The sequence below is a fragment of the Chroicocephalus ridibundus genome, chromosome 5, assembly GCF_963924245.1.
Source record: "Chroicocephalus ridibundus chromosome 5, bChrRid1.1, whole genome shotgun sequence".
Taxonomy (NCBI): Eukaryota; Metazoa; Chordata; class Aves; order Charadriiformes; family Laridae; genus Chroicocephalus; species Chroicocephalus ridibundus.
The window spans coordinates 43,879,168-43,906,053 of NC_086288.1; the positions used below are offsets into that span (position 1 = coordinate 43,879,168).

The 26,886-nt window shown below is 52.0% G+C and overlaps 1 protein-coding gene across 5 annotated transcripts in view; it reads right to left on the reverse strand.

Annotated features, from left to right (window-relative positions):
* RAB11FIP5 (RAB11 family interacting protein 5) overlaps window positions 1–26,788 on the reverse strand; it is a 44,712-nt gene extending 17,924 nt beyond the window's left edge. For 3 of the 5 annotated variants that reach the window (XM_063335090.1, XM_063335089.1, XM_063335088.1), the window contains exons 1-3: window positions 26,296–26,787; window positions 8,243–8,682; window positions 5,535–6,273 (exon numbers count right to left, since the gene is read on the reverse strand). In XM_063335090.1, coding sequence (XP_063191160.1) covers window positions 5,535–6,273; window positions 8,243–8,682; window positions 26,296–26,687 — 1,571 coding nt within the window. In that variant the 5' untranslated portion in view covers window positions 26,688–26,787. Of the gene's footprint in view, window positions 1–5,534; window positions 6,274–8,242; window positions 8,683–26,295 lie in introns of all 5 variants that reach the window. The other 2 variants (XM_063335092.1, XM_063335091.1) reach the window with 2 other exon arrangements.
* Between the last annotated feature and the right edge of the window lie 98 nt (window positions 26,789–26,886).

A 26,886-nucleotide genomic window follows, 5' to 3' on the forward strand; every position in this document is an offset into this window, starting at 1 on the left:
GGAAATCCCTCCTAGGAGGGCTGGATCCAGGGGAGTGCCATGACCCTACCACTCAAAAGCTGCTTTTTGCCCCATTCCTCCGTAGACAATCATGCAAACAGGGCTCACTGAGAGCGAGACAGGGAGGGTGGAAAACCAGCAGGACCAGGGTGCCGGAGGACCTGGCGGTGGCTTCAAAGCCTGACAGGGATCAGGAATTTCCTCCCACCGGGGTGAGTGAGGCTGGCATGGCAGCATTTGTGCAGAAAGGGGTTGGGAAGAGATGGGTATGGCAGCCCGGGACATTTTTATACAGGCTGGGAACACAAGTGGGAAGGAGTCAGAGAATATATGCAAATGCTGCTTTTAAATAGCAATTTCAGAGGTGAAAGTAAGGGGTTTAGCTATCTGTGCAATAACCGCTTTGCTTTCCCCTTGGTCCTCACCTGCCCATCATCCCAATTGAAACAAATTTAAAAGTCCTGCTTTTTAGAGATTTGCCCCAAAACCACAGGAATAAAAACAAAATAGCAGAGACAGGATCTGGGCAGTGAGGAGCACAGGTAGATGCAAAGTGCTAACACCAAACCCACTTTTATAGGTGAGAGTGGGGCTGTGCTTTACCTGGACAGCTACAAAACAAATTTGTCTCATCAGGGCTGAGCTGGTGCCAGCTTGGGATCCAATTCATCATCCTGCTTCACGTCCAACACTGGGAAATGCAGGCTCAGCAGGCAAAAGGAAGGCAGAGGCATTTTAAGAGCCATTTTTCACTCTTGCAGGCTCCCTGCACCCCTCGTGCCAGAGGGAAAATGTCCAGCTCCATCCCTGATCATTTTTACCCTGTGACTGATCTGATGCAGGTGTGCAGTTTTGCAGCTCGCGTGGATACAAGACCTGTGCCAGAGATCCCTGACAGTTCCCGTGACAGACTCATACGCAGCCTCACCGTGTACCCGTGATGCCCTGGTTCTCATGACATGGTTGCTCCTCTTCATCAAACTCTGCAGCCTCCCAGGTTCTGCTCTGAAAGTTGCCCTTAACGGTGCTTTGGAGGTGGCTGTCACACGCATCGGTGTTCAATCCCACTGACAGGCTCACCTGGTTCACCTCCGCAGCCCCCTGCTGCCAGTCTCTCCAAGGACCACGCTCCAGTCGTTCAAAACCTTCTTCCCATTTCCAGCATTTAGGAAATGTACTTTTTAGGAGTACGTGATGAAGAATGAGGAATTCAAGACAGTATTTGGCCTCACTGCTGGATATAAGGGTACGGACTATGGAAAGAGGACTGACAACCAAGGTGGGGGATGATTTTACATTTTCCCCCCATGAAAGCAGTGTCAGAGGGAAGGGGCTTTAACCTGCAAATAGCACTAATGCAATTATTTTTACAAGAGAGAGTGCAATTTCTATTTTTTCCTATTGCCAAGCATGAGATGCAGCCCCACTTTAACATCCCGATTCACGCTGCAGGAAGCAGGACCTGTGGAGCTCTGACAACATTGCAGGAAACCCTGAAAATAGTTAAACCAATTGTTTTAGCCCCGGGCCTTGCCTCAAATAAACCTGCTGAGCTTCTTCCTTACATACAACCCTTGACCACACAACCTCAAAAACAACAAACCCCAAAGAGTCTTTTATTCCGGTCTCCAAAGAGCAAACACTATCTTCCTACTGCTTCTATTCAAGCCAGTATCAAGCCCGGTCGCCTCCACAGATTAGCAAAGCCAAGGCCAAAAAGCACAGCCTTTGGGACCTGCTTCCCTGTCAAGAGTCAGCGAACAAATGTGTAAATAAGAGCTAAAGGCAGAAATGTCCAGCTTTCTCCCCGGATAAGAGAGCGGGCAGGTTTGCAGCTCGCAGGGCAGCACCAGCTCACGCGTGCTTGACAATGGGTCAGCAAAACCTACCCATAACAGAACAGAAAACCTTTTTTTAAAGCTGAAGTTAAAAACAGCCAAAAGTCAGTGGCTTCCTTATTTTAGAAAGGGTGTGGTTTTGCAAGGGCAAGTGGTTAAAGACAAGCTGTGCGAAACTTGTCTTAGCTGTAGGCTAATTTAAACCTTAACTGTAAAGCATCTTTCTAATTACAGACCTTTTAACTAATTACAGGTTGAATTTTTTGGTCTTGCAAAGGTGACTGCTTTTCACGCTCTCTCCCCACGTTCATCTTCAGCTGAAACTTGACTTATCCACAGTGGGCAAAACAGCGAGAAGATGCTGCTTGCTCAGCTGTTAGGAGCCACAAAGCTGAAGTTTCCAGAAGCAGGACAGCAGGAGGGAAAAAATCCTTTGTTCAGATAAGTCAAAGACTTAAAACTGCTGGATTCAGAGGCTGGTTCTCTCTACAAAGCAAAGGTTAATCTGTCTTCAGCTCTAAAAGTTACACTGCTAACTGAATAGCTCCTCCAGATGCAAATGGACATCCATAAAACACCCACAGATAAGCACTGCTAACTTTTCAATCGCACACTTGAGAAACCATATGCATTTGATTATCACAATACAATGACACCAGACTGTATGTTCAACCTGACACCGCCAAGACCTAATAAGCTCTTCAACAGCTTTGACTTGAACCAGTGGCATGGTCCACAAGGTCATTCAGTGTAAAGAAGGAGAATAAAATCAGAAAAGTTAGAGTTCTGTATAATTAGAATAAGTAGTGACATTGTAATTAATGGTCAGAAAAAATGAAGAACCAGGAAAGCCAGACTAGAGACAGTCCATCTCCCTGTCATGATGGAAAGGCCATTTTTGCAACAAATGAGACTCAGTCACCATCTCCCACTGCCCTGCCTGGGCCATATGCTAGGACAAATGCTTCTTATAATGTTCCCCAAAGGTGCTCATTTACCCCAGTTCACAAAGCCCCAGACACTGGGCTTCCTCCTCCCAGCCAGACAGCTCTAGCACTTCAACGTTCTCCATAAGAGACTTCTCCTAATGACTACCTTAAATCTCCCTTGCTACAGTTTAAGCTCATTACTTCCCATTTTCAAATTGCAAACTGCAATTAAAGCCCGTTCAGATGCTTATGAACACCCCAAAAGGGGCCCCTTTGAATTTGTTCCCTCCGGCCTGTGCTGCTTCAAAGCAATTCTTATTTTTGGGAGAGAAAACCCCAAACAGAGGAGCTGCTGTTGCATGGTTCATACAGGTTCCTCCTTAGAAGACAGCCGTCAGCAGACGGGGTCCTCAGCATGTCACAGCAAACTGACTCTAAGCAAAGCGTAGTTTCAGCTTAGCTTGAAAGTAAAATGTGAGCACTGAAGTAGATTTTAAAAAAAACATGGAGTGAAAACCCTCTGGGAAAGGAATAATGTTGGGAATGGGTCCAGCAGCTGTCATTTAAAAAAAAGGCAGAGGATTGTTAGAAACCGGCAGCGTTTAAGGGCACCTCTGCACTCACAGCAATTATCCACTGGGTTCGATGCTCCAGGCGTTTGGGAGCTGATTTACTGCTGGATTGGACATCCTTGCCTTGAAGACAGCAGCGTCCATCAGAGGAGTGGGGCAGGCACAGCTTACATGTCAGGTTGTAACACACAGCCCGCGTCCGTCTCCTTCCTAGAACTGCAAAGCAGGAGGAAACCTGCAGGTTTCTCACCTGTTTATCAAGGAAAAGGCTCCAGAGATGCAGAGGGCATCTCCCATCCCATTACTCGCGTACATTGTAGACTCACAGGAATTCGCTGGCTGTCTCAGGCAACTTGGGGAGTCACTGCCTGAATACAGTAGGATTTTTTATGGTTTCATGCTGTATCTTTTCTATTCTAGGACTTAAATCAAACAGCACATTTATTATCGCAAAATAAAAAAAAAAAAAGAACAGTCTTGAGTGGTCATATTCTGTCCTTCCTCAGTCACAGCATTCGGAGACCTGAATCCTTTACTCTCATCCAGAAACAAACCTTGCACCAGGATGTGACACCAAGTAACTCCTGGGATTTTAAGTCTCCTGGAAATGAAAAACCCATAAGTAGGAACCGCAGCCACAGCAGTCCCAGGACCTCACATTCGTCTCTCCTGATGCCGGAGCTGCTCGAGGACAGAGACCCCACACCCTCTCTGGTCCTTCCCTTCCCCATTGCCTCCCCCATGTGAGCTGGGCTTTGCTCCCCCATGAAAGGCTCTGGGGCACAGAGCTCTGGGCCCTGCGAGATGGGGCGTTTGTGACTTAGAGGAGCAGCTCCCCGCCTGCCTCGGTGTCCCCAGATCTGCCCGTGCAGCTGGGAGTGCTGGCAGCGGGCAGGACCAAGCCTTACCAGCCCTTGTGGCTCCTCTCCCATCCTCGCGCTGACAGCATATGTTCCTCTCAAGCAACCAAGTGTGGCAAGCAGGACAAGGACATGTGCCCTTCGGTCCTGGGGAAGGGGGGTGGCAGCACGTTCTTGCCTCCAGTTGGCCTTAAAGACCACTACGAACACAACATCTTCTTGCGGGGTGAGGAGGACTTCTGGGGCTGCCCCTGTTCTGAAGCTGCACTGAGCGATGTGCTCAACCCCTCACTTACGTCTGAGCAGCACTTTAAAAGCAGTTTAACCCGTGTGGGAATCTGGTTAGGTTGAATAAACCATGAGCGCCCTCCTCATTAAAGGAGGCTTAGACTGAATTAAAATCCTTCTGCTTAATAAATTAGGTTAAAGTCAGCCCAGATTAGAAAACCCCTATAATAAATCAACCCTCTAGATGCAACCACCTCTCAACTGCCAGTTATTTTCTCTGGCTGCTTTTAACCCTGTTTTCTCCCTCTCACTGAGCAATGATAACACCACACCAGGCTCTTGGACCTCTGGACGGCCAGCTCAACTGCTGGGGGCTACAGATGGATGTGGGTGACGCACTGTCGCAATAAAGCCTGCACAGAAACAGCACAAACACCATGTTTTATGTGCCACAAATACAGTGCTGAGGATTTGGAGGGATGAATCATCACGCAAAGCAAGAACAATTAGAGATTCATAATCGGGAGGAGGGAAGGCTGGGGTGGGATGGGAAAAGGAAAGAGCAGGGCTGGGATTAGTTACTTCAGAAATATTAATAATATGTCAAGTTACCAAAGTACCGCACCCCCAGGCCAAAGCAGCAACATGGAGGGGGTGGGATGTTAACCAAAAAATGCAATTACATGTCACTATGTCCCACATCCTACACTGACTGCCAAGGAAACTTTTTTATCTAATTAAAGGATAACGATCCTTTACTTTGAGGCCACAGAAACACTTGGCATGACTGCATTGAGCCTCACCTCTGCAAAAGGAAATGTCTCCCTGTCCATGAAGGGGATCCCTCCCTTCCCCAACCAGGAAACACAGCCCAGGAGGGCAACTGGAGTTGGTTTGTGACAGAAGCCAAGGGAGGATCCAGGCAAAATCACCCTCCCTTTGAGACATTTAAGACCAAGGAATGATTTCCCGTGCTATCACCTTGTCTGAGCAATGGGGACCACTCCTCTGCTGATGCTGGAGAGCATTTAACAGCACAGCCATTGAAGATGGGAGGCTGGGGCAGCTAGTTAATGGCCTAGACATCAACACACCCATCTCACTGACCTGGGTTTCTGAGGGGACTCTTTGGGCTCCTTTGAACCGAACCAGCCACTGGTCTTACTCCTCTCATCTCTCCCTGGTGTCGCGTGGACGGACGAGCCATGGGAGGGTCCCACTTTCTCCCCCTGTGCTTTGCTCCCCACGTCACTCTTGTTGCCCCCTTGATGGAAGAGCCCACCCTTCACTTTCTTGTCTTCCTTCCTTGTTTCCTCGGGTTGTTTGTCCTTCGTCGTCTCTGTGGAGAAGACCATGGGTGTTGCAGCTTGTGTCAGCTTGTTCTCTAAGCGACTGTTTTCCTCCATCTTGGCTCTGCCCAGATGGTTACTGAGAGTGACAGCTTTTGTGGAAACCTTGAGCTCTTCTTGCAAGGCTAAGCTGGGAGGAGATGGGATGAACCTGGGCTCATCTCTCTGCTGTGTCCTCTCCAAGTTGCTGATCCCCCAAGGCACCTCGTGGGAGTCGGGATGGAGGGGGGTGAAGCCGAAGCCCTCCTCCTGCCGTCTGGGAACACTGGGCACAGATGGTGGCGCAGAGCTCTGAGGGACGGACACGGGGCTCTTTGGTGCAGGCTCGTCGCTGTAAACGTGGCTCCCATTGATGCAGAGGGAAGACCGGGACACGGGATCATTCTTTGGCTTCAGGTTTTGGATTGCTTTTGGCTCCAGGACGGGGCTGACTTGGGAGACATCGTCACTGAATGCTCTCTTGTGGGTCAGCTTTGGAGATGGCAAGTAGTCTTTCACTGAGGGAAAATAAAACACAAAACAGAGGTGAGGTCATCTGAGCAACAGGCATAGGTATGAAAAGCATCGTTATCTTCTACTTGCAAACACTAGAGAGATCTGTGAAACCATAATGGCTTTCTCCCTCCCAGGCTCTACTGGATTGTAATTAAATGACTAGAAATGCAAAGCATGGGTCACAAGTATGTGGCTATACAAGCTATACGCTGTTCTCCCCAAGCACATCACCCCCACTGCAGGATCTGGAGATGAGAAAGATGAAAAAACCCTTCTCTGAGAGGATCTGAGATCGATAATAAATGCAACAAACTACCCAGAAGCTACTTAAAGGGCTTATGCTTCCATATGACTTAAGAGTTTGCACTGAATAAAAGACAATGAGCCTCTGAGCTCTGCTCCAACAGGCCAGGCTGCTGCTTTGTGTGATATAAGCCAGGAGGGTCCAGCGCCTGTTTCTCCCTCTCACTGCCTGACCCTGTGGCTATTGCTAACGCTCAGCAGATTTTGGGGTTACATGGAGAACCCAGTGAGAAGGACTGCCTGGACTTTAGGCAACATGCAGCTGCTCTCCCCTCCTAGCCAGAAATGCTCTCTCCTTTGCTGGTTTTGGCTGGGATGGAGTTAATTTTCTTCGCAGTAGCTACTATGGGGCTATGTTTTGGATTTGTGCTGAAAACAGTGCTGAAAATACAGGGATGTTTTGGTTACTGCTAAGCAGTGCTTACACAGAGTCGAGGCCTGTTCTGCTCCTCACACCACCCCACCAGCGAGCAGGCCGGAGGGGCACAAGAAGCTGGGAGGGAACACAGCCAGGACAGCTGACCCCAATCGACCAAAGGGATACCCCATACCATGTGACATCATGCGCAGTTTATAAAGCTGGGGGAAGAAGCGAGGGGGGGACATTCAGAGTGATGGCATTTGTCTTCCCAAGTAACTGTTACACATGATGGAGCCCTGCTTTCCTGGAGATGGCCGAACACCTGTCTGCCAATGGGGAGCAGTGAATGAATTCCCTGTTTGCTTTGCTTGCGTGCACGGCTTTTGTTTTACCTATTAAACTGTCTTTATATCAACCCATGACCGTTCTCACTTTTACTCTTCTGATTCTCTCCCCCATCACAACTGGGGGGCAGTGAGCAAGCAGCTGTGTGTGCTTAGTTGCCAGCTGGGGTTAAACCATGACACTCCTTCACCATGATGCGAGGATCACGGGGCCAAACCAGTGCCTCTACTCGCTCTCCAGCCACTCACAGGAACATCACCCACCAGAAACTGTGAGGCATCATGCAGGCAGCTTTGCCAGCACAGTGAGAAGCAGCATGTACCCAGGGACTCCCACCCAATATGGGAATTTGCTGTCTCCAGCCAATTAAACCATTTAATTATACATCTTGTTTTCAAGGGATGGCAAGAATTAATTCACTACAAGGGCCTTTTTTGTTTGCAAATCGCCACTCTCCGAGCGCCAAGAGCTCAGATTGCTTTAATCACCGGGAACTGGTCACTGTTTCAGCTTTGCCTCCAAGCCGGAGGCATCTCATTAGACAGCCAGGCAGCAGTGCAGCACAGCACCAGTGTGCTCGGCTTCACCCAGCCCTCTCCCAGGGGCTTACTGCTACGAGCCACTGTTAGCGACCCGCTTTCAGGGTGCAGAGAAGAAATGGTCCTAAAGCACCCTCGTGGCCTGCAGGCTCATGTTGAACTGCAGGGAGCACATGCAGCATCAACGTTAAGTCAGGCTGCCCATATACAGGCTCAGCATGAAAAGCAAAATCTTAGACGTAGCCCCCTATTCTGGCAAGCACGTTACTGACAGCACGCAGAAGGTCTCAGAGGGTTTGTGCAGGACGCCGCTTTTTAGGTAAGCAATTAGTTAACAGATTTGCAGGAAAGCCTCAACAGCCCCTTACAAAGAAAAGAAGGAAAAAAGAAGGAGGGTGAGGATTAAAACCGTTATCCTCTTACCAGAGCGTTCGGTGGACAGACTGCTGTGTCTGCTCGGGGATTTGGTTACCTCGGGAACATTTGCAGCCAAGCCCAGGCTGGCAGAAGAGATGGTGCTGTCGGATCCCAGGGAGGTGTTGGATTGCGTCAGGGACGACTTGCGCAGCTTGTTCTTCAAGAAGAAGCCCTTGACTTTGGACTTCTTGCCCCCAACATCATAGTCATCCTCCATGTCGAGGGCGCCCATGCTGCTGGGGATGATGGCAGAGGCTGACTCCAAGTCATATTTCTTCTTGCCCTTCACCTTGTCCTTCAGCTTGCCAAAAGGCGACCGTGGCTTGTCCTTCATGGACAGGTCAAACATGCTGGCTGTAAGGTTGTTGCGTGTGAACTGGATGCTCACCAGGATCTCACCACGCTCCTTCTCCTTCTTCCCAGCCTTGGAGTGTAGCTTGTGCCACCTGGAGCCAGAGAGGAAAAAAAAGCAAAGGCCCATTTGTCATTTCCAAGAGCCACAAGTCAGAAAGACCTCTGGGAGGATGCTGCTGGGTGGGACCTAGCACAAGCACCCCAGAATTCACCCAAGACCTGAGTCAGAGACACACAAACGCCAAGCACGGAGGTTTTGGATGGGACCAGAACCCTCCCTGAACCACAGCGGCTTCATAAGAGCTCTGTCTCCATCCCTGTCCTAAAGCCCTTCCACTAAAAAACCTGGCAAACACCATCTTGCTCACCCTGGCATCAGACACTGCCATGCATTTCACGGGGGTAAGTTACTGGTGGCCAAATTTTTGTACAGTCAGTTGATACATTGCTGTGAGCCTGTGTTTAAAAAAAGATGGTGCTTTGTGCTTGCATTTTAAATATTCAAGAGCCACTGACTCAGAACAAATCCTTTCAAGTCAGAGACAATACTGTAATGGCAAAGGCACTCAACAACATTCACTGAAATAACTTTATGTCAGACCTTCTGTGCCTCACCCTACATACAGGTGCTGAAGTTTGCCTGGAAGTTCCCTTGCATCAAGCATTTAGAGGATGCTGCATCCCAGGAGCTCTCTATGGGCAGGAGGAGCTGCTATGCAGCACCTACCCTACCCTACCAAGGTTAGTGGATTTTTGGGAAACATCTGCATTCCCACAGCCAGCCCATGGCAGTCTCCAGCCTGCAGTACAGTTTTGGGATCTGCAATGACCTGATGTGATGGTGGATGATGCAACACACCTATACATCCATCAGCTTCCCCTCCTCCAAATCCTTCAATTCTGCTAAAACATCTGTAAAATACGAGGCAGCTCAGAAGCCTGAGCTGAGGAGGGAAAAGGACTTGACTTTAACGCCCCCCGTGCTGGTTGCCAAAGCCCAGCACTGTGCCACTGGGGCTGGCAAGAGCTCCCAAATGAGATACTGGCCATATCCACCAGCACAAAAGCTTCAACCGACTCCACAGTAGATTAACGGAGGATGCTCCCCACTGCCCTGCCCCAGATGAAACCCATAACGCAGACTTTGCTCACAGAGATGGAAAGAGCATGGGAAAAGCCTCCAAAACATTCACTGCACAAGGGAAAAAAACCTCCCAATCTCCATTTAGGGCCCAGTCCCTCCACAGGGAATAACCTGTGCACTGGCAGGCATGGAGCAACCCCTGGTACACGATGGGAGAGGGAACTTGCCTCCTGCCGGCTGGAACAAACGGTGGGTGAGAGGGCAGCAAAGCAAGGGATGCCCAGAGACACCTTCTAGCTCTCCAGTTCACAGTGGTAACATGGTCAGACGGGGCAGCACGAAACACAGGCCATGATGGAACCATTTCTTCCCCCAAACTGCTGCTGACCCAGTGGTCCTTCACTCTCTTCTCCTCCTGTAATATGCCTGATCTTTCTGCCCCGGTTCCAAGTGCCGCTTCCTGAGGTGGCTGCAGCAGGATGAATGGGTCTCCAGCACAGCCGTTGCCCCAGCAGCTCTGATCCCTCACGGATAAAAGTATTAAAATTCCCCTTAACGAAGCGCAAGGAAATATGTATGTTCAGGACAGACTCTATTTCTCCATGACATGCTTCACAGGTGAAGCAGGCAGCAACGAGAGTTGGAAGAAATTTCTAGACCTGGGATAACAATTTCCCAATGATTTCCCAGAAAATAAAAATCCTAGCGGTGTTTACATCCACTTGAAAAATGAAGTCACTGAAAAGGAAAAAAAAAGAGGAAGGAAAATGTGAAGGACGGAGATGGGTGTGACCATGCTGAAATCACCAGGGCAAGGAGAAACTTGAATCGCATCCTCCAGACGTTTCTGTATTATTGCTGGGGATGTTATCGCATCTTGGATGAAGGGAGGAGCTGGAAAGCCTGAGGAGCCTAAAATGTACCTCGTGAAGGGGGAACAAAACCCCTAATTCCCTGCTGGGATGCCTGGATAAATAACACGAGTGCACAGCTGGAAGCACCCAGGTCCTTCACCACACAATTCAGGTGCCACCGAAATGCAGGAGGGACAGAGCCTGTGACTTTGCTGGGCACAGATGTGGGGTTAAATCCCCAGTGAACCCATTCCTATTCCTGCCGCTTGCTTATCTCACCCCCATATGATGTCCTTTGAAAAATGTTCAGTACCCAGGCTTGAAAATATCCAGGCATGCAGAAAAAAAAAAAAAACAAACATGAAAAAAAGCAGCATTAACCCCTTGCAGCAAGTCATCATCTGCAAAGAGACATCCAAATGAGCTGATCCGCCGCCAGGGAGCAGTTAGGGAAGCAGGAGCAGGTGAGTCAGTGGACTCTTCCCGTAGGAGCAGTGAGGAAAAGGCTGCTTGGAACAGGCTGTGGCCACAGCACATCAAATATTATGTTGCTCAGTTTGATGCAAGAGCTGGAAGAAGTTCAAGAGGGAAGGGCTGCAGCAGCCTGCGAGCTGGGAGAGGAGATTTGGAGGCTGAATCATTTAGCAGGAGAAGAAAAAAACCTCGCAAGTAGTTTTTATATCTTACGTCATCCCATGGAGAAAAAAAAAAAAAAAACAAAACAGAAAATCTGGGTGGATTAACATAAGGAAAGGCACAAGCTTGAGGATGATGAGATATAACAGCCCACAGAAGCCCTGCACTGGCTCAGCTCACATGGATATGCTCTCAGCATCTCCCATCCCATTGCTTATAATGTTGTGGTCATTAAAATTAATTTGGGTGCTCAGTGGTGACGCCTTTGAAAGAACAAGCCTTAAAACCTGATCTGCTTCAAAAAGCATCCGTTCAAGGAAAAACCTCTGCTTATGCTGGCACTGGATTAAGGAGCTTTTTTTGCTTCCCAAGACCTAATCAGCAGTCAACAAGCAGTTGGGACTACACCTCAAACATGGAACAGAGCTATTTTTAGGCTAAGCTCTAAGTTTATGGCACAAGATGAGTGTTTGGGAGGATTAAGTTGTTCCATGTTGGGTTTTTCATTTTTTTATGAATCAGCTCCAGTGGAAACAGGAGGTGCAAACATTCAGCTGGGATGTGGCAGGAGAGCAGGACTGAGGCAGGTTTCAAGTTCCAGCCCAGCTAAACGCAAACTCCTGCAGCATCTTTTCGCTGTTAACCCCATCCCACACCCGTTGGTTTCCCATGTTTCTTCCACAAGCTGCCCTCAGGGGGAAGCCCTGGGTGGGGGGGTTCTGGATTGGGTCCAAGTGTCCAAGGGGGACATGGGACTAGACGATACGCCTGGAAAAACAAACCAGCTTCTGTCCATACAAACACTTTTCCAAGTCTGAAACAGCCGCCATGGGCTTTGCAGCTCAGGCTCAGACCAATCGCTCTGAACTTATCAGACTGTGGAACGGGTGCTGGCACTGAGGAGCTCAGGCAGATCGAGGAAGCCATGTCAACCATGTCCAGCATCAGGAGCCCAGGACTGCAAGGACCCGCTTCTTGGAGGTGTTTTGGAGGCCTCTCTTGAGGATGGTGTCACCAGCTTAGGTCCAGCTCCTCGCTGCACAGGACATCCAGGACAAGCCACACATCTCTGGCCACCTACTCCCGGGGTGCTGTTCTTAGCAATGTTTGGAGGGGTCACTGCCTGACACAGACTTTGCTAGTTAAAAAAACATTAAATTAAACAGGCTGTCTCAGTGCCAGAGCTGGTGGTGATTGAGAGTAGAATTCCTCCTAGCTCAGGAGACCTGCTTGGTGCCTGAGTCTGTGCTCCTTCCCTTGCTCCCTACAACTGGAAATGGTCTTCTCCCTTGAACACGGAGCAGAGGATGAAACCTGCAGCTTTCCAGCCTGCTGGTCCTGTATCAACACCCTTCTGGCTCTGTGGAGAACTGCTCCTTTCCACCCGTCAGCTACTGCCCACCTCCACTGCAAGGCGATGCTTCTGCTGAGACACCTTGGCCCTGGACATATGGAGAGCTGGGCTTATTCAGAGACAACTCCAACGCGACACGTCCAGGGAACGCAGCTCGAGCCAACTTGAAGACAGGAGCTGCAGGTTCAGGCAATTGGCTTTTGCTAAAAAAAACATATATATTCTTTCCTCTTACAGCCCACGGGTCCAGTGCCTCTGTGCATTGGGTGCCTGCTTGCAGCATGGCACCATGCTGGGTGTGCATTCCCTGAAAGGCAAAGGGCTTCTTTCTCCCAGCATCACCCCGGGACCTGCCCTCCACGGATGCTATGGTGGGGAAGGGGCAGGCAGGCACCCAGGCCCCAGGGATCTCTGCAGGCGGAAGGAAGCAGCAAGCCGCCCCAGCACACAGGGATGGGAGAGGAAACCTCAAACCAAAAACTCCCTGCAGACGCCCCAGAAAGGGGAAACAGCTGGAGGCCCCTGAGAGCTCTTGGGCGGCTCCTAGGAAGCAAGACATGCTCCAGGGGCTTGCAAGCTCACATCCCACCACAGTAACACTGCTTGTGAGCATGGATGTACGGTGGAGGGCTCTCCAGCCCCCCTGCATGGCTGTACACGCTCATTTAGGGTCACCGTGTTTAATCAGCACATCCAAACTGCCTCCAGACAGTTTCAGTAAAACCCTTTCCTATGCAAAGGCTCCTCTCTCCTCCCGCTCGCCCCCACTGGGAGTCAAGGAGAACGGCGAGCCACGCAGCGCGGCTGCCAAAAGGCAGGTTTGGGAGGAAAGGCAGAAAGCGCCTGGCATCTATTTTAACATTTGCTGTTGCTGAGATCAATCAAAGCAGCGAGGGAGGCATGGAGAGCAGAGCACAAAGCATTGCTGTAACTCCAGGCCCCCAAAAAACACGTGCTTTCCCCCATCCTCCAGCAGTATCCCATACCGGAAAGCCAACTAGTGCTGAGCAAAGGAAAAAAAAAACCCTGGCATGGAAACAAGAGCGTAGGAGCTGTTTGTTAAGGAGGGAAAGTGACCCCATGGAGGACACCGACAGGATGGATTTGGTCGGCATCAGTGCCTGGTTTGCATGATCCCCTTCCCCTGCACTTCCTCCTCCAGCCGGCTGTAAGTGACTGTTTATGGGGGGCACAGGGAGCCCCTGCTCCTAGAAACCTCGTGTTGGGTATCTCAGCTACAGGGGGAAGATGCTTGGGCAGTTTTTCCTCCCCACCTCATCCATGTGGGCTGCCCCAGCACCTACCAGGACGGGAAGCCAAGCTGCGGGATGAACAGGGATGAACACAGAGCCAGCCCTTAACAGAAAGGCAATGCTGACCATGGCAAGGGGAGACTGACCCCAGGGTTTCTGTCACTTTGTCCCTTCCATGATACCCTTCTGATAAGCAACTCCTTCAGCACAAAACCAAGCACAAAGCCCAAGCCCCAATCCTGTCAGCAGCTATGCAGGTCGTCAACCAGAAGCCCCCCAGTGATCCGATCTTATTTTGTTGGTTTGGGATTACTACGGTCCCAACACCAGGATGAGATCAGGCCAGCAGGGCAGCGCACGCAACATGGTTCTCAGAGATGCTGTATGCACCATCAGGGCACCATCCTGCCCTACTTTCAGGGAGGACGTAAGTCCTTCCAAGAAGGACCACCCTTGCTCTTCCATGGGTCTGGCTGGGGTCCCCAAGAGAACCCCATCCACCCTCCAGCTCAGCCAAACCTACCTCGCCCCCCAGACCTGTCCAACACACCTGAGGTACCTTCAGCAATGGTTCTCCAGTTTCACTCCCAGACTAGTCCCAGTGCCTTACTAGCAGCAGGTTCAAGACAGCTTCCTTTAGTGGTTAAGTCCTTCAGCAACTCTCAGTGTTCATGGATGCACGTGGGGAAGGATGCTCATCTGGAGCGTTTCTAGAGCACTTCAGTGGTCAGACACTTCCTAAAACCCTCCCAAAACCACTCAGTGTCATCAGGGTGGCCAAGGTTCTCATCAACCCAAAGAGATATGCTCCTGCCACATGCCAACTCACCCACCTGAGCTGCAGTATGGAGCAAGAGACATCCCAACATGGAGCCAATGACTCTTCCCCAACCACACCAGCCTGTCATTTACTGCTGATTCATCCCTGCAACAAGATCTTCCTTGCTTATGAAAAGAACCCCAAGTCTTTAATTAAAGACTACTTGGGACCCTACAGCAACCGAGCGAGCAGGACGGAGCACAGAAAAGGCAACCCAGGGAAAACATGAACATTGGCAGAAGGGGCATCGCTCCTCCTGGCATGACCCCCCTCAATGGACACGGCACACGCAGCAAAGAGGCATTTGGTGAGACGAGAACTGAAGCAGCCTCGCAGAAACATGCACATCGCACTGGGTCAGGAGGAAGTTCACCTACCCTAGAAGGGAAGCACAGGGTGGAAAATAACCCAGCCCTGGGGAGTTTCGTGCTTTTTCTCTGGCTTCATGTTTTTGACACAGATTCCCCTGCCAGTGCTGGGAAGCTTTTCTGCAGCGTAGGTTCATTTTGTGTTGGTTTTGGATGGCCTATTTTGCAAGGTGATCCCTGTAAGCTGCTAAAAGCACAGATGGAAAATAAATACAGGCTGATTCCCCCACGGATGGGGAAGAAAGGGCTCGAGAAGCTGAGGTGATAAGTTCATCTCTGCAAACGTTCCTCTGAGAAGTGCTCGAAAACAATCTTGAACAAACCAACCCCCCACAGCTCATTAGATAATTCAGATCACTGCTAACGAAGCAACTCAACCCTGCTCTTCTAATAGGTTCCAGCTTTGATACAACCAACTCAGCTGCTCAAGAGAGTGGTGGCTAAATGGGATGTCAGAAACAAAGAGCAGAAGCTGTGTGGTGGGGAGCGCGAAAGGATGGTGCTACAGACTCAGTGCTGGTGCTCCAAGCAATGTAGTACTGCAGCTGATGTGGGAGCACGGGACAACCAGGAACCTACACAAGAAACTCCCACCACCAACTCATACCCATGCCGGGACAGAGAAAGCTGTCCAAGCTCTCCTATATGCATGCCCTGCTGAAGGGCTTGTCCCACGACTCACAGGTCAGGAAAAGAGATGCTGTCACTCAGTGGGTCTCAATGGCAGGGAAAAGTCTGAAAACCTGCAAGGCACGATGAAAACCAGAAAGAAAACCAGCCCTGCTTGCACCCACAGCTCACTGGCAAGCCTGATACAACACCCAGGCTGTGCTACACAGGTGGTGCTCCAGGCATGTATCCTGCAGCACCTCAGTGCTCCATGCACAAGGTCCATCCTGGCAAGGTCCTGAGCATCCTCACTCCTGCATCCCAGCAGGACCCTGCTGCCTGGCACCTTCCCTTGGCTATGGCAGGACTGGAGTGGCCCAGACCTGCAGAGCCCCCAGACAGGCTGTTTTCTTGACCCTGTTCACAGAGGAGACAGAGGATGGCTGCCCAACCACCCTCTGCCCCCAAATTTGCCCCTGCAGCCTCTGTGCTGACTGGCAGAGGCAAACAGGGTATGTGATGGCATGGAGAGGGATGGGTTTAGAAGCAGGGTAGACATCAGGGATGGGGAAGAACTATCAATCACGAGGACAGTGTCGGCATGACAGCAAGGGCGGGTAACTTGATCACAAATCAATTTAGGCTAAGAAGATCAGAAGCTTTCCCCTCTCTAGCGGAGGATGGGCAGGTAGGAAGAGGAAGGGAGGGAAGATTTAAGGAGCTGTAAAACGGAGCATGAAACATTTATGAATGAAGAAGAAATAGTAATAGCAGGAGACAGAAATTGATCTCTTTGGCTGTATTTATCTGTTTATGCTTCAGAGCGTCCGAGGTTTGCGTCCTTTGAGTTGTGAACAAGCCAATAAACCACATTTGTGGTCACCAAATGACCCGAACTGCCAGGCCAGCGCCAACTGGGCACAGCAAGACTATGGGATGAGGCCCCTGTGCGAAGATGGGAGAGGAGGCAGCGCTGGTGATCCGCTGACCCGCTGCACAAAAAAACAAGGACACAAAGAAAAGTTAAAAAACCAAGCCCCTGAGCTGACTTTGTAAGATTGCAAAGCACAACTGACACCAAGGAGCTGCTCCACAGGTTCCCCCAGTACACCTGCTTCTGGGGAGCTACTTAATGCACAACTCAATGTGCACAGGACGGGCAGGAGAAACACGTTTTTGCTGTAAATCCTTTTCCACTTCCAGCTGGGAAGCGCATCACAGCAGGGCTTGCATGGAGAACCTAGTACCTAGAGGCAACGCAAGACTTGGGAACGCAGCACCTGTCCTCCAAAGGAGAAACCAACCCGAAGGGTTCCATGCAGCTTAGAATACCAGCTACACCGGCTATGGCAACAGGTCACACATCGATTGTTTGTTCGTCGCATCAGCAGACACTGCAACCTGCTCTTGGCATGAGTCACACATGCGAAAAAGTGGGGGAAAGGGGAAAAAGGAACAAATCTTAAGCCCAGCAGCAGGTTGCTCTAATTACACACAGCTTTATCTTTGGTGGACTTTCTGGTGACGAGACCCATGCGCTGGAAATGCAGAGCTGGGGAGGCCGCGAGACGCTGCTCTGGGGACAGGACTCCCAAACGCCCAGCCCAGGCTGGAAATGCCATCCCACTGGAAACCCAAACCCTGCATCCCCAGCTAAGCTTCTGACAAAGAAAGCAAATTCCCATGGCAGTTATTTGCACACTTTTGCCCAGCACAGGCTCCAACAAGCCCTGGAGTGGGAAAAGAGGCGGCGGCAGAGGTTTAAAAGCCATTTTCACTCAACAGACCGCATACAGAAAGGACGCGAGGTCATTTTTGGACTCCAGTTGTCAAAAAGCCCCATGCAGGAGCTGTGCAGAGGCAGCAGCCCATGCCAGCACGCCTGCAATGACCAGCATCCAGAGCAAGAGGATTCCATCGACAGGATTCCAAGGCGAGACGACACTAGAGCACACAGAGCCTGCAGGGCTACTCGGGGCAATGAGCCCATTTTCCCTACACGCGGGCACCTATGTAGGCGCATTTGCAAGCTGGCTACAGTGGATGGGCAGAATAACCCAGTCTAGACTCTGCCCTGTCAGCAGCCATGGCACAGACACACTCTCCACCCCAACGGATGGATGCTCTCCCTCTGGTTACGGTGTCAAAGAAATGGGGTGTCTCCAGCAGCCCCTGAGCTGTAACACACCACTCCCAAGTGGCCATGCTGCCAGGGTGCAGCTGAAGGTGCCTGCAGATGCTCTCCTCTGGGGCAATGCCATAATCAAGCGGGTTTCCCCAGGAACCATGAAGAGCAGACAAAAAAACCTCCTATCCTGCTGTGGACACTGCCTTTGAGCCATCCAGCTCAGCGCAGCATGACGATGCATCCCCTTGGAGGGCCAGAGGAGTGGAGGGCAGAGCCCACCCTGCCTTCCTAGTCGCCAAGGAGGAAGGACTGGCAAGAAATGTTTTGCCAGGCTCTGTAGGGAAGGGAGGGAATCACCTTGGAAAGATGAACTGAGGTGGCGAGGCTCCCGAAGCATGGCGTGAGCACTAGCTGAGCTCAGCACATGCAATAGCACCAGTTACACCCACGTCTGGAGCTTTGTACCAACAGGTTCGAGGTGTTTTCCAGGCTGGCTGTGGGTTTTTCTGCAGCTGCTAAGGGAAAAAGATAGCTAGAGGCAGTTAGGCCTCCACCAATTAGCGTGAAACAGAGAAAGAAGCCTGAATCTGCAGCTTTTTGTTTTTTAAGATGACGGAGGGTGACAGGCCAGTGCTGTCGGCCACTGACAGCCCAAACTCAACATGACAGAGTTGCAAAGTTGGGATCAAATGCTCAAATATCTTTTAAAAATAACAAAAGCAGAGGCTTCCTGGAGCAGAACAGAGCAAGGGCCTTATACCTCTTAAACTGACCTCAGCAACTGGGTGAAAATGGGGTTGACTGGGCAGGTAGGAGCAATATTAAGCAGTGCCACCATTTTCTAAGCAGCATCACCTTTGATGCTTTCCCTGTGGGCTCCCAGCTAGGGGCAAATGCTTGCCCACGACAAGCTGGAGACCAAGGTCCCTATCCCAAGGCCTGGCTGCCTCCTGCCCAGCCTTGCCTCTGGCAGCACAGAGAGCATCTCGACCTGATTTTTGGCAGGACTAACCCTCTCCTTCCCCTGCTTGGCAATGTTTCGACACAGCAGGGCGTTTCCTGGCTTGGCTGAGACGCAACAAGCCCTCACAGCTGCCTTTCCAGCCCAAAACCAAGGATTTCATCACAGCTGCTGTTCTCGGCCACCCTGAAGACCTTCATGAGCCTTGCCTGAAGACCTTCACGAACCTCTGATCACAATCCCTGAGGAAGAGGGCTCTGTTTCCCCTGTTATTAAAACTTTCCATCCCAAAACTATCACAGAGCAGCTACTTCCTCTCTGCCCCACTGCAAGGACTCTTCCTCTGCTAGGCTTAAGAACAGATGTGCAGAGGACACATCTGCAGCGATCTGGCCTCAGCTCATGCCTGATAGGGAGCAGAAAGTGAGCTACTACCCTGTATGCGAAAACCTCCCCTAAGAGAAGCAGCCAGAAGCCAGGGCCACAGTGGCAATGGCAACGAGCACAAACCACCACATCCAAGAGAGATGCCACAGCCAAGAGCCCGCAGGCCACAGCACGTGTTCTGCTGCTAATGATCTCCGCTGATTTTAATTTAACAAGGGAGGGCGACGGCCACAAGCACACCATGGGCTGACAGCAGTCCAGAGGGGTTGGCAGTGGAGATGAAAGCAGGTCTGTGCCTGGGGGAAACAAGGACAGTGCCACAGAAAGCACATTACCCATCTGCTTTCACCACAGCAAGGAGGGGACATGATGGGTACAACCAGCAAGGGGAAGGGAAAAGTGCCTGATCTGGGGCTTAGCTCAGGAAAGACCAACAGACAGCTAGGGAACCCCAGCAGGGACTCGGGAACTGTCCCTTGGCCTTGAGGGTGCTTCTTGCCCCTCCAAGGCCCCAACGCTGCTTTGCTGCTGGGCAGATGGGCACCACACATTATTGGGCAATGATGTGACTTTACGGAGAGCTTCTCAATCACCCTGGGGCCACAGCAAATTCAGAGCAACGTCCCCCTGAGATACCTCCGTCTCAGCCCATTCCTTCCCCTCAGCCATGCTGCTTCCCTATGCCGAGCCACGTAGCTGCAGGCAGCGACAGGGCCGACGAGCTCCTTCTCCAACCAGCTCTGCCAGCTCTCTTGGCATGACTCCATGACACCTTCTTCCCAAGCCCAAGGAAATCCCCGTCCCTTCTTCACTGAGCCTTGCCCCAGAACTGAGTTCCATCAGGACATGGGGGAGAGAAGTCCCAGTGGCCTCAAAGACTTCAGCTAGGAAAGCTTAGCACCAGTGGAAATGCTTTGTACCCCAACTAGCTTCTTTGCTGATGGAGAGCAAGGAGAGTATCTCGTTCCTGCTGACAGGGTGGAGATGCTGCAGCTGCCTGGGTGACAGGCGGCACGCAAGCCCAGTCCCCTCCAAGCAACCAGCCGCTCCACAGCTGGGCAAGAACAGGAACAAGTAAAGAGAACGGCAGCAGGGAGGGCTTTGGAGAATTTGGAGCTGGGCTAATTTTGTGCGGGTAACAACTCTGCAAGACAAGTTCCCTGTCGCAGAGACACCAAAGGCTACTCGCTGTCATTGCTCCCCGTCCAAGGCAGCAGCCAGCAAGCAACTGCAAGTCACTGCAGGAAAACACCAGAGCCAGGAATAAAAACTCCTCTGCTACACTTACTGTCCCCCTATGCAAAGAATGCCAGTGCTGCAAAGCCCTGAATTTTGCTCTCTGGAGACTGAGCTCCAACAGCCCGGTGTTTGCACAGCCAGCAGATCTTCACCTTGGAAGGCTCATGGCTTTGCCATGGTGCTATGAGATCTTAGGAAAAGAACGCAAATGAAAATGAGATTTCAAAAGGCGAGAGAGGAGGTAATGACAATTAGGGTTTTTCTTTGCCTAGCTGTGCTGGTTTTGGCTGGGATGGAGTTAATTTTCTTCGCAGTAGCTACTATGGGGCTATGTTTTGGATTTGTGCTGAAAACAGTGCTGAAAATACAGGGATGTTTTGGTTACTGCTAAGCAGTGCTTACACAGAGTCGAGGCCTGTTCTGCTCCTCACACCACCCCACCAGCGAGCAGGCCGGAGGGGCACAAGAAGCTGGGAGGGAACACAGCCAGGACAGCTGACCCCAATCGACCAAAGGGATACCCCATACCATGTGACATCATGCGCAGTTTATAAAGCTGGGGGAAGAAGAAGCGAGGGGGGGACGTTCAGAATGATGGCATTTGTCTTCCCAAGTAACTGTTACACATGATGGAGCCCTGCTTTCCTGGAGATGGCCGAACACCTGTCTGCCAATGGGAAGCAGTGAATGAATTCCCTGTTTGCTTTGCTTGCCTGAGCGGCTTTTGTTTTACCTATTAAACTGTTTTAATCTCAATGCACGAGTTTTCTCACTTTTGCTCTTCTGATTCTTCCCCCCATGCCAGCTGGGGGCAAATGAGCAAGCAACTGTGTGGTGCTTAATTGTCGGCTGGGGTTAAACCACGACAGTCCTTTTGGCACCCAACATGGGTCTCGAAGGGTTTGAGATAACAACAGATTTGACTGTAATGTGCTAGATCGAGCTTATAGCTGTTACTGCTGTTTAGCTATTAATTGACAGGCTCCTGTGCTTGCCACGGCGCTTGCTTGTCTCGCTGTATATTACAGTCTAGTGCTCGTTAGTGGCTGGTTTTTGCTTATGCTGCTTGCTGTACTGCTATACTGCTTATTATCTTACTCAGCTGTGCCTGGAAACATTTTGATAGCAGCAGTGGCGATGCGCCTGGACTGGCAGAGGACCAGGGCACCGCTGCTGTTTCTGTGCTGCTGTACTGGACAGGATGGAACTCCAATGTGAACTTGAGTCAAAGGGACCGTGACCTGTGGATGAGTCCACGTGGGAGCAGGACACCCTGAGGCATCTGTGGCCCTGGATAAGCCCATGCCAGGGCAGGTACACCTCAAAGTGTCTGTGGCTGTGGTTATGTCTGTGCCGCAGAACATATACCTCTGAAGGGATTGTGGCCCAAGGCTAAGTCCATGTTGGAGAAGGTACACCTTGAAGCATCTGTGGCTATGGATAAGTCCATGCTGCAGCAGGTACACCTTGAAGCATCAGTGGCTGTGCATGAGGTCATGCTGGAAGACCTCAAAGCATGTGGCCATGGATAAGCCCATGACAGAGCAGGTACACCCCTGGAGAGACTGCAGCAATGGATGAGGCCATGTTGGAGGAGGTTCACTCCTGAAGGGACTGTGGCTGTGTGTAAGGCCATGCTGGAGCAGGTACATCTCTGAAGGCATTGTGTCTCATAGATAAAGCTCCACTTGGAGCATGTACACCCCTAAGGGACTGCAGTCTGTGGATAAGTCCAAGCCAGAGCAGAGGCAGGGGCAAGGGCAGATGTTCATTGCAATGTTAAACCTGATGGCTTGCTCCAAAGAGACCGGGGTGGAGATTGTAATGGAAATACCTTTAAATTCTTGAAACCCATGATTTGAGCTGCATGTTATAGGAATTACTATAGTAGGAATCACCTGAACCAATGCAGGACAAGCATTACAAGAAGCACTGCAAGTCCAGCAGTGACTTGACCTGAACTGGCTTTGGTGCCCAATAACTTCACGCAACACACCACGTCTCCTGTCCTGAATGACCACGGAGCCCAAAGTCATAGACTAAATGAACTCAATGGACATTTGTGGACATAGAGCTAATTTTCTTCATAGTAGCTACTATGCAAGCTACTACTTGCTACTAGCAAGCAAGTGGCTGTGTGCTTAGTTGCCAGCGGGGGTTAAACCATGACACTAGCCTAGGAAACTCAGGGTGCCCACCATCCCTCCTTGCCACCAGCCTCACAGACCACGGAATAAAATCAAGGCCTTTCAGGCCCCCACGCAGTCAGGTCCAAGGTCCAATCCCACGAGTGTTACTGTGCACCTCCTGTCGTCCCCAGTGCCAATCCCCCGCCATGCCACCCACCCAACAGACCACATTGGCCAAGGGGAAGACACAGCCTGATGAGTGTCAGATTGAAGCTCTCGTCTCACTGCAGCTGAAGGCATTTACACCCTCCTCAGATGCTGCATTGGCGGGGACAGACATGGAGGTAATGATCCCCAGCTCGCTGCCACGCCACAGGGAAGCAGGATGAGCCCCCACAGGGAACTGCAATGGCATTTCCTGGATGTCAGGAAGCAGAAGCGATAGCTGCTTTGTGACTCCAGAAAAAAACCTCCTCTTCTATGCTGAGCCCTCATTTCAGAGGGACTGACCATTCCACTGTTTCCCTGCCAAACTACCATGTCTCCCCCCATGCCTGGGCCAAGCCGGCAGCAACTCGAGGACCCACCATCAGACCATTACAGTTGGACACAGTGATGGTCACCATGCCAGTATGCAAGCACTTTATTGCACTGCCTCACTGTGCTAGCAGCACTGAGATTTGGGCTCCCCAAATACGAGGCAAGACAGAGAGCTGCAGGGACCAAGTCACAGGGGAAGAAGAGTTGAGGACCAGGAGCATCGCACCTGGGCAGGGCCATGGTGAAGGGTTTTCCTGATGCAGAAAGATACTGGGTCGGGAGACACATATCGGGCTCAGCAGGGCAGTAAAAGGCATGGGTTAAAACCAGAAGAACTACATGGGCTGAAATGGGAAGGCAAAAATGATGCTCAGGACTGTTGCTTTGCTTGCCAACCCCAAGCCTTGGAGCTGGCTGAGTGTGGGACAAGTGTTAGGATGCCCAAAAAGGCCATGAGAGCTCTCAGGCTGCTCTTGTGCAACTCCAAGAGTTGATTTTCTCCCAGGCAAAACACTGAAATGACCAAGACATTCAGCTGAACAAGGCAGCTCATAAACACCCCTGGATGCCGGCTGATGGCTTGTTCCTGGAGAAGAGTCCAAGTTTGACGGAATATTTTCCATCATGCTGAAAACAAGTATAAAAATCATCACCGGTAAAGTTTCCGTGCAACAAAAATCAGCAGGAAAATGAGAGCAAGGTCAACACACTGACAAACAAGGCCTTTTTTTAAGCAGGCTCCCATTCCAACTGGCAGCAGTTTTATGCCCAGGAGCGAGGACTGCAGATGGGGTCCTAAAAAACAGCGTATGGCAAAGACTGAACTTATACTTCCCTCACTCAGGGGCCAACGATTATCTCTGCTGCACAGGCATGGGTGCGCTCTGTGGTTCATTTCCAGAGTGGGAGAGTCTGTATTTGTTTTGCTGCTTTTTAATCTGGGACTAAAATTTCCTCTTAGACAAAGTTGTTTACAACAGGACCAAACCAGACATCAGAAGTTGGTTGGAAGCTTATGTGGCTTGCAGAGCCAGACTCCTGAGTCTCCCCTCAACCCTTCTTCCACTCAGCTGGACAAACTCCAGCACTCAGGACCTTCCTCCAAAAAAAAAGTGCAGCCCCTTCCACACTGCAGACCTGCCACCCACCCTCAAGACACCTTACAGCTCAGGGGTTCGAGCAAACGGAGATATCAGGGTCACACAGTGAGAGCTCTGCATCATGTTTTGTGTTCAGTCCCATCACTGGGGGCCACAGGCGAAGATAAGGAGCCTTAAAAGCTCTTGCAATCCTAAACAGCGCGAGGGGAAGTTAATTTTACTTATGCAAGCGAAGCTACAGGAAGGGAGGGAGGGAGACAGACAGCAAAGATCCTGGGGATCTCCTGCCTCACAGCCCAGGTCCCCTCCTTGGGCTGCAGTAACAGTACCGCCAGGGTGACTGGCAGCTGTGACCAGCAGCACAGGGTCCAGCCACGTTGGACGTTGCACCCATGCGATTAATGGCCCCTGACGCCAAGACCTTTGAGACGAGACCACAGGCTCAGCCTCCTGAAACCTTTGCGGGACTGTCACAGGGCCCCCCGCTTGCACAGCTTCATAAAATTCTGCTAACAGGAGCGTGGCTTTCCTCGAGACATGGCTCCTACCCTGGCTCCCGGCACAGGGCTCCCTACCCAAACCGCAAAGAGGACAGAAAGTTATTTCACATCCTCCCGTGCCAAAACAACACGTCTCTCCCAGCGCACCCGAAAGGCCGCGGATCAGCTTGCTCGCTCTGAAGTCTGTGCACGATGCTGGTTTGAATTAGGCCCAAAGAATTCAGATCCAGCTCCTCCGACGCCGCCCATACTCCAGGCAGCACTAATAAAAGCAAAATAAACGCCGGGGGGAAAACACTCAGACACTAACTCCAGGGTTAGTCACTTCTCCTATGTGCCCATGCTCCCTTTTTAGGGCAAGCAGGAGTCTCCATGGGCTGCAGATGCAAACGAGCTGCATTTCTCCACGGGAAAAGTTTTTCCAACCCCTTTTCGCGTTAATCCTGCTCTCCAGGAGTGAGGCTGCGACACTCTGCCAAGCCCCAGCACTCCCTCCGCCACCTCCTGGGCCGTGCCCTGGGTAGGAGGGCGAGGGAGGCTCTTCTCCAAGCCTGCAGCTTCAGGCAGTGAGCCAGACAAATTCCTGGGGTCCTGGGAGCCAGCAATCAGCAGGGAAGCTCCCGGAGGCGCGCAGCAGCCCAGCCAGGTCTGCGTGCATTTCTCTGCCTGGCAAAGGCTAGAAAACATTATTATTGTTTTAAACCCTTCTGGGGGAAGGAAGAGGCACAGCAAATCCCACACACACAGGGTTTTATGCTGGAGGCAACACAGGGCTGGGGCTTGGTCCCCAGAACTGGGGGACCCTCCTGCAGCAGCACCATGACAAACCAGGTCACACCGACAGCCCCACCAAGCTGGTGGCAGCTGGAAAGCCATCACAGACATTGGAAGGACAAACCACCGCAGGCATCTGTGCCACAGCTTCCCAGGAGTGACAGACCCTGAGGGAACCCTCCCAGGATGCAGAGGGACCTCCCAGCATCCTGTCCCCCTGGATCCCCTTCCCAGGGGGAGAAAGAACCCCATGATGCCTTGTCCTGCACCACTCCCTTCCTGAGAGGGTGGAGGGACCCTGAGACACCCCATCCTCCAAAACACGCTTCCTGGAGCGCATGTGGCATCCTACCCCCGTGATGCTCTCCCTGGAGCATCCACAGGCCCTGTAATACCCTGTATCCTCCAATGCCCTTCCTGGGTCATGCATGGACCCTGTGCCACCCCATCCTCTGTCACACCCCTTCCAGAGCACCCACAAACCCTACAATGCCCCCTCCACCATGACACCCTTCTTGAAGCATGCATGGCTGTTGTGATGGTGGATCACCTCCTGCAAAGCCCTTCCTGGGGCATGTCAGGACCCCGCGACACCCTTCCTACAGTGGCCACAGACCCTGTGACACCTACCTCCTGCAGTGCCCTTCCTGGGACACTCATTGACCCCATGATTCCTTGTTCCCAGCAACACTGTTCTTGGAGCATGCACGGACCCTGTGACACCCTACATCCTGCAAAGCCCTTTCCTGGGACAGACATGGACCTCACCACACCCTACCTCCTGCAATGCCCTCCCTGGGGCACACATGGACCCCATGACACTTCATCCACTGCAACACCCTTCCTGGGGCTCACACGGACCAATGACACCCATGATAGGACACACAGGGACCCCGTGACACCCATCCCAGAGGCCTCCCCTGCTCTGTCCCCACGGGTGACGGGCGATGCCCGGCAGGACGCACTCACCGCTCGTCCGGTGCGCGGCCCTGCTGCAGGGCGGGCTCCAGGGGCACCAGGGCCTGGCCCAGGAAGCGGTCCATGCCCACCAGGGCCCGGTGCATGACGGTGAGCACCAGGCCGCCGCGAGCCAGGCCCGCCGGGGTGCCCAGCTCGGGGGGCAGCTCGAAAGCGCACTCCTCCCGCCACTCCGGGTTGCCGGTGCTCTTCTCGGCCACCGAGGTGCTGTACTTCTCGCGGCCCAGCTGGATGATGGTGTAGGCGTCGCTGGTGCCCGGCTTGCCGCCGCCGCCGCCCTTGCACCGCAGCCCGCGGGCCTGTACCACCGTCACCTGGACGTGGGTGGGCAGCCAGGCCGGAGACCCCTCAGCGGGAAGCGCGGCCGCCCGCAGCAGCGCCATGGCGGGACCGCTGAGGAGGCGCCGGGCCGACCTGGGCTGGGCCGGACACAACCGGACCGGACCGGACCGGGCCGGGCCTCGCTTCGCCTTCGCCGCCGCCGCAGCCGCCGCCGCAGCCGGGCCGCAGCGCGAGCGCCACCGGCCGCCCCGCCCCAAGCCCCGCCGCCACACGGCCTCTAACCCCGCCCCCTGCGTGCGG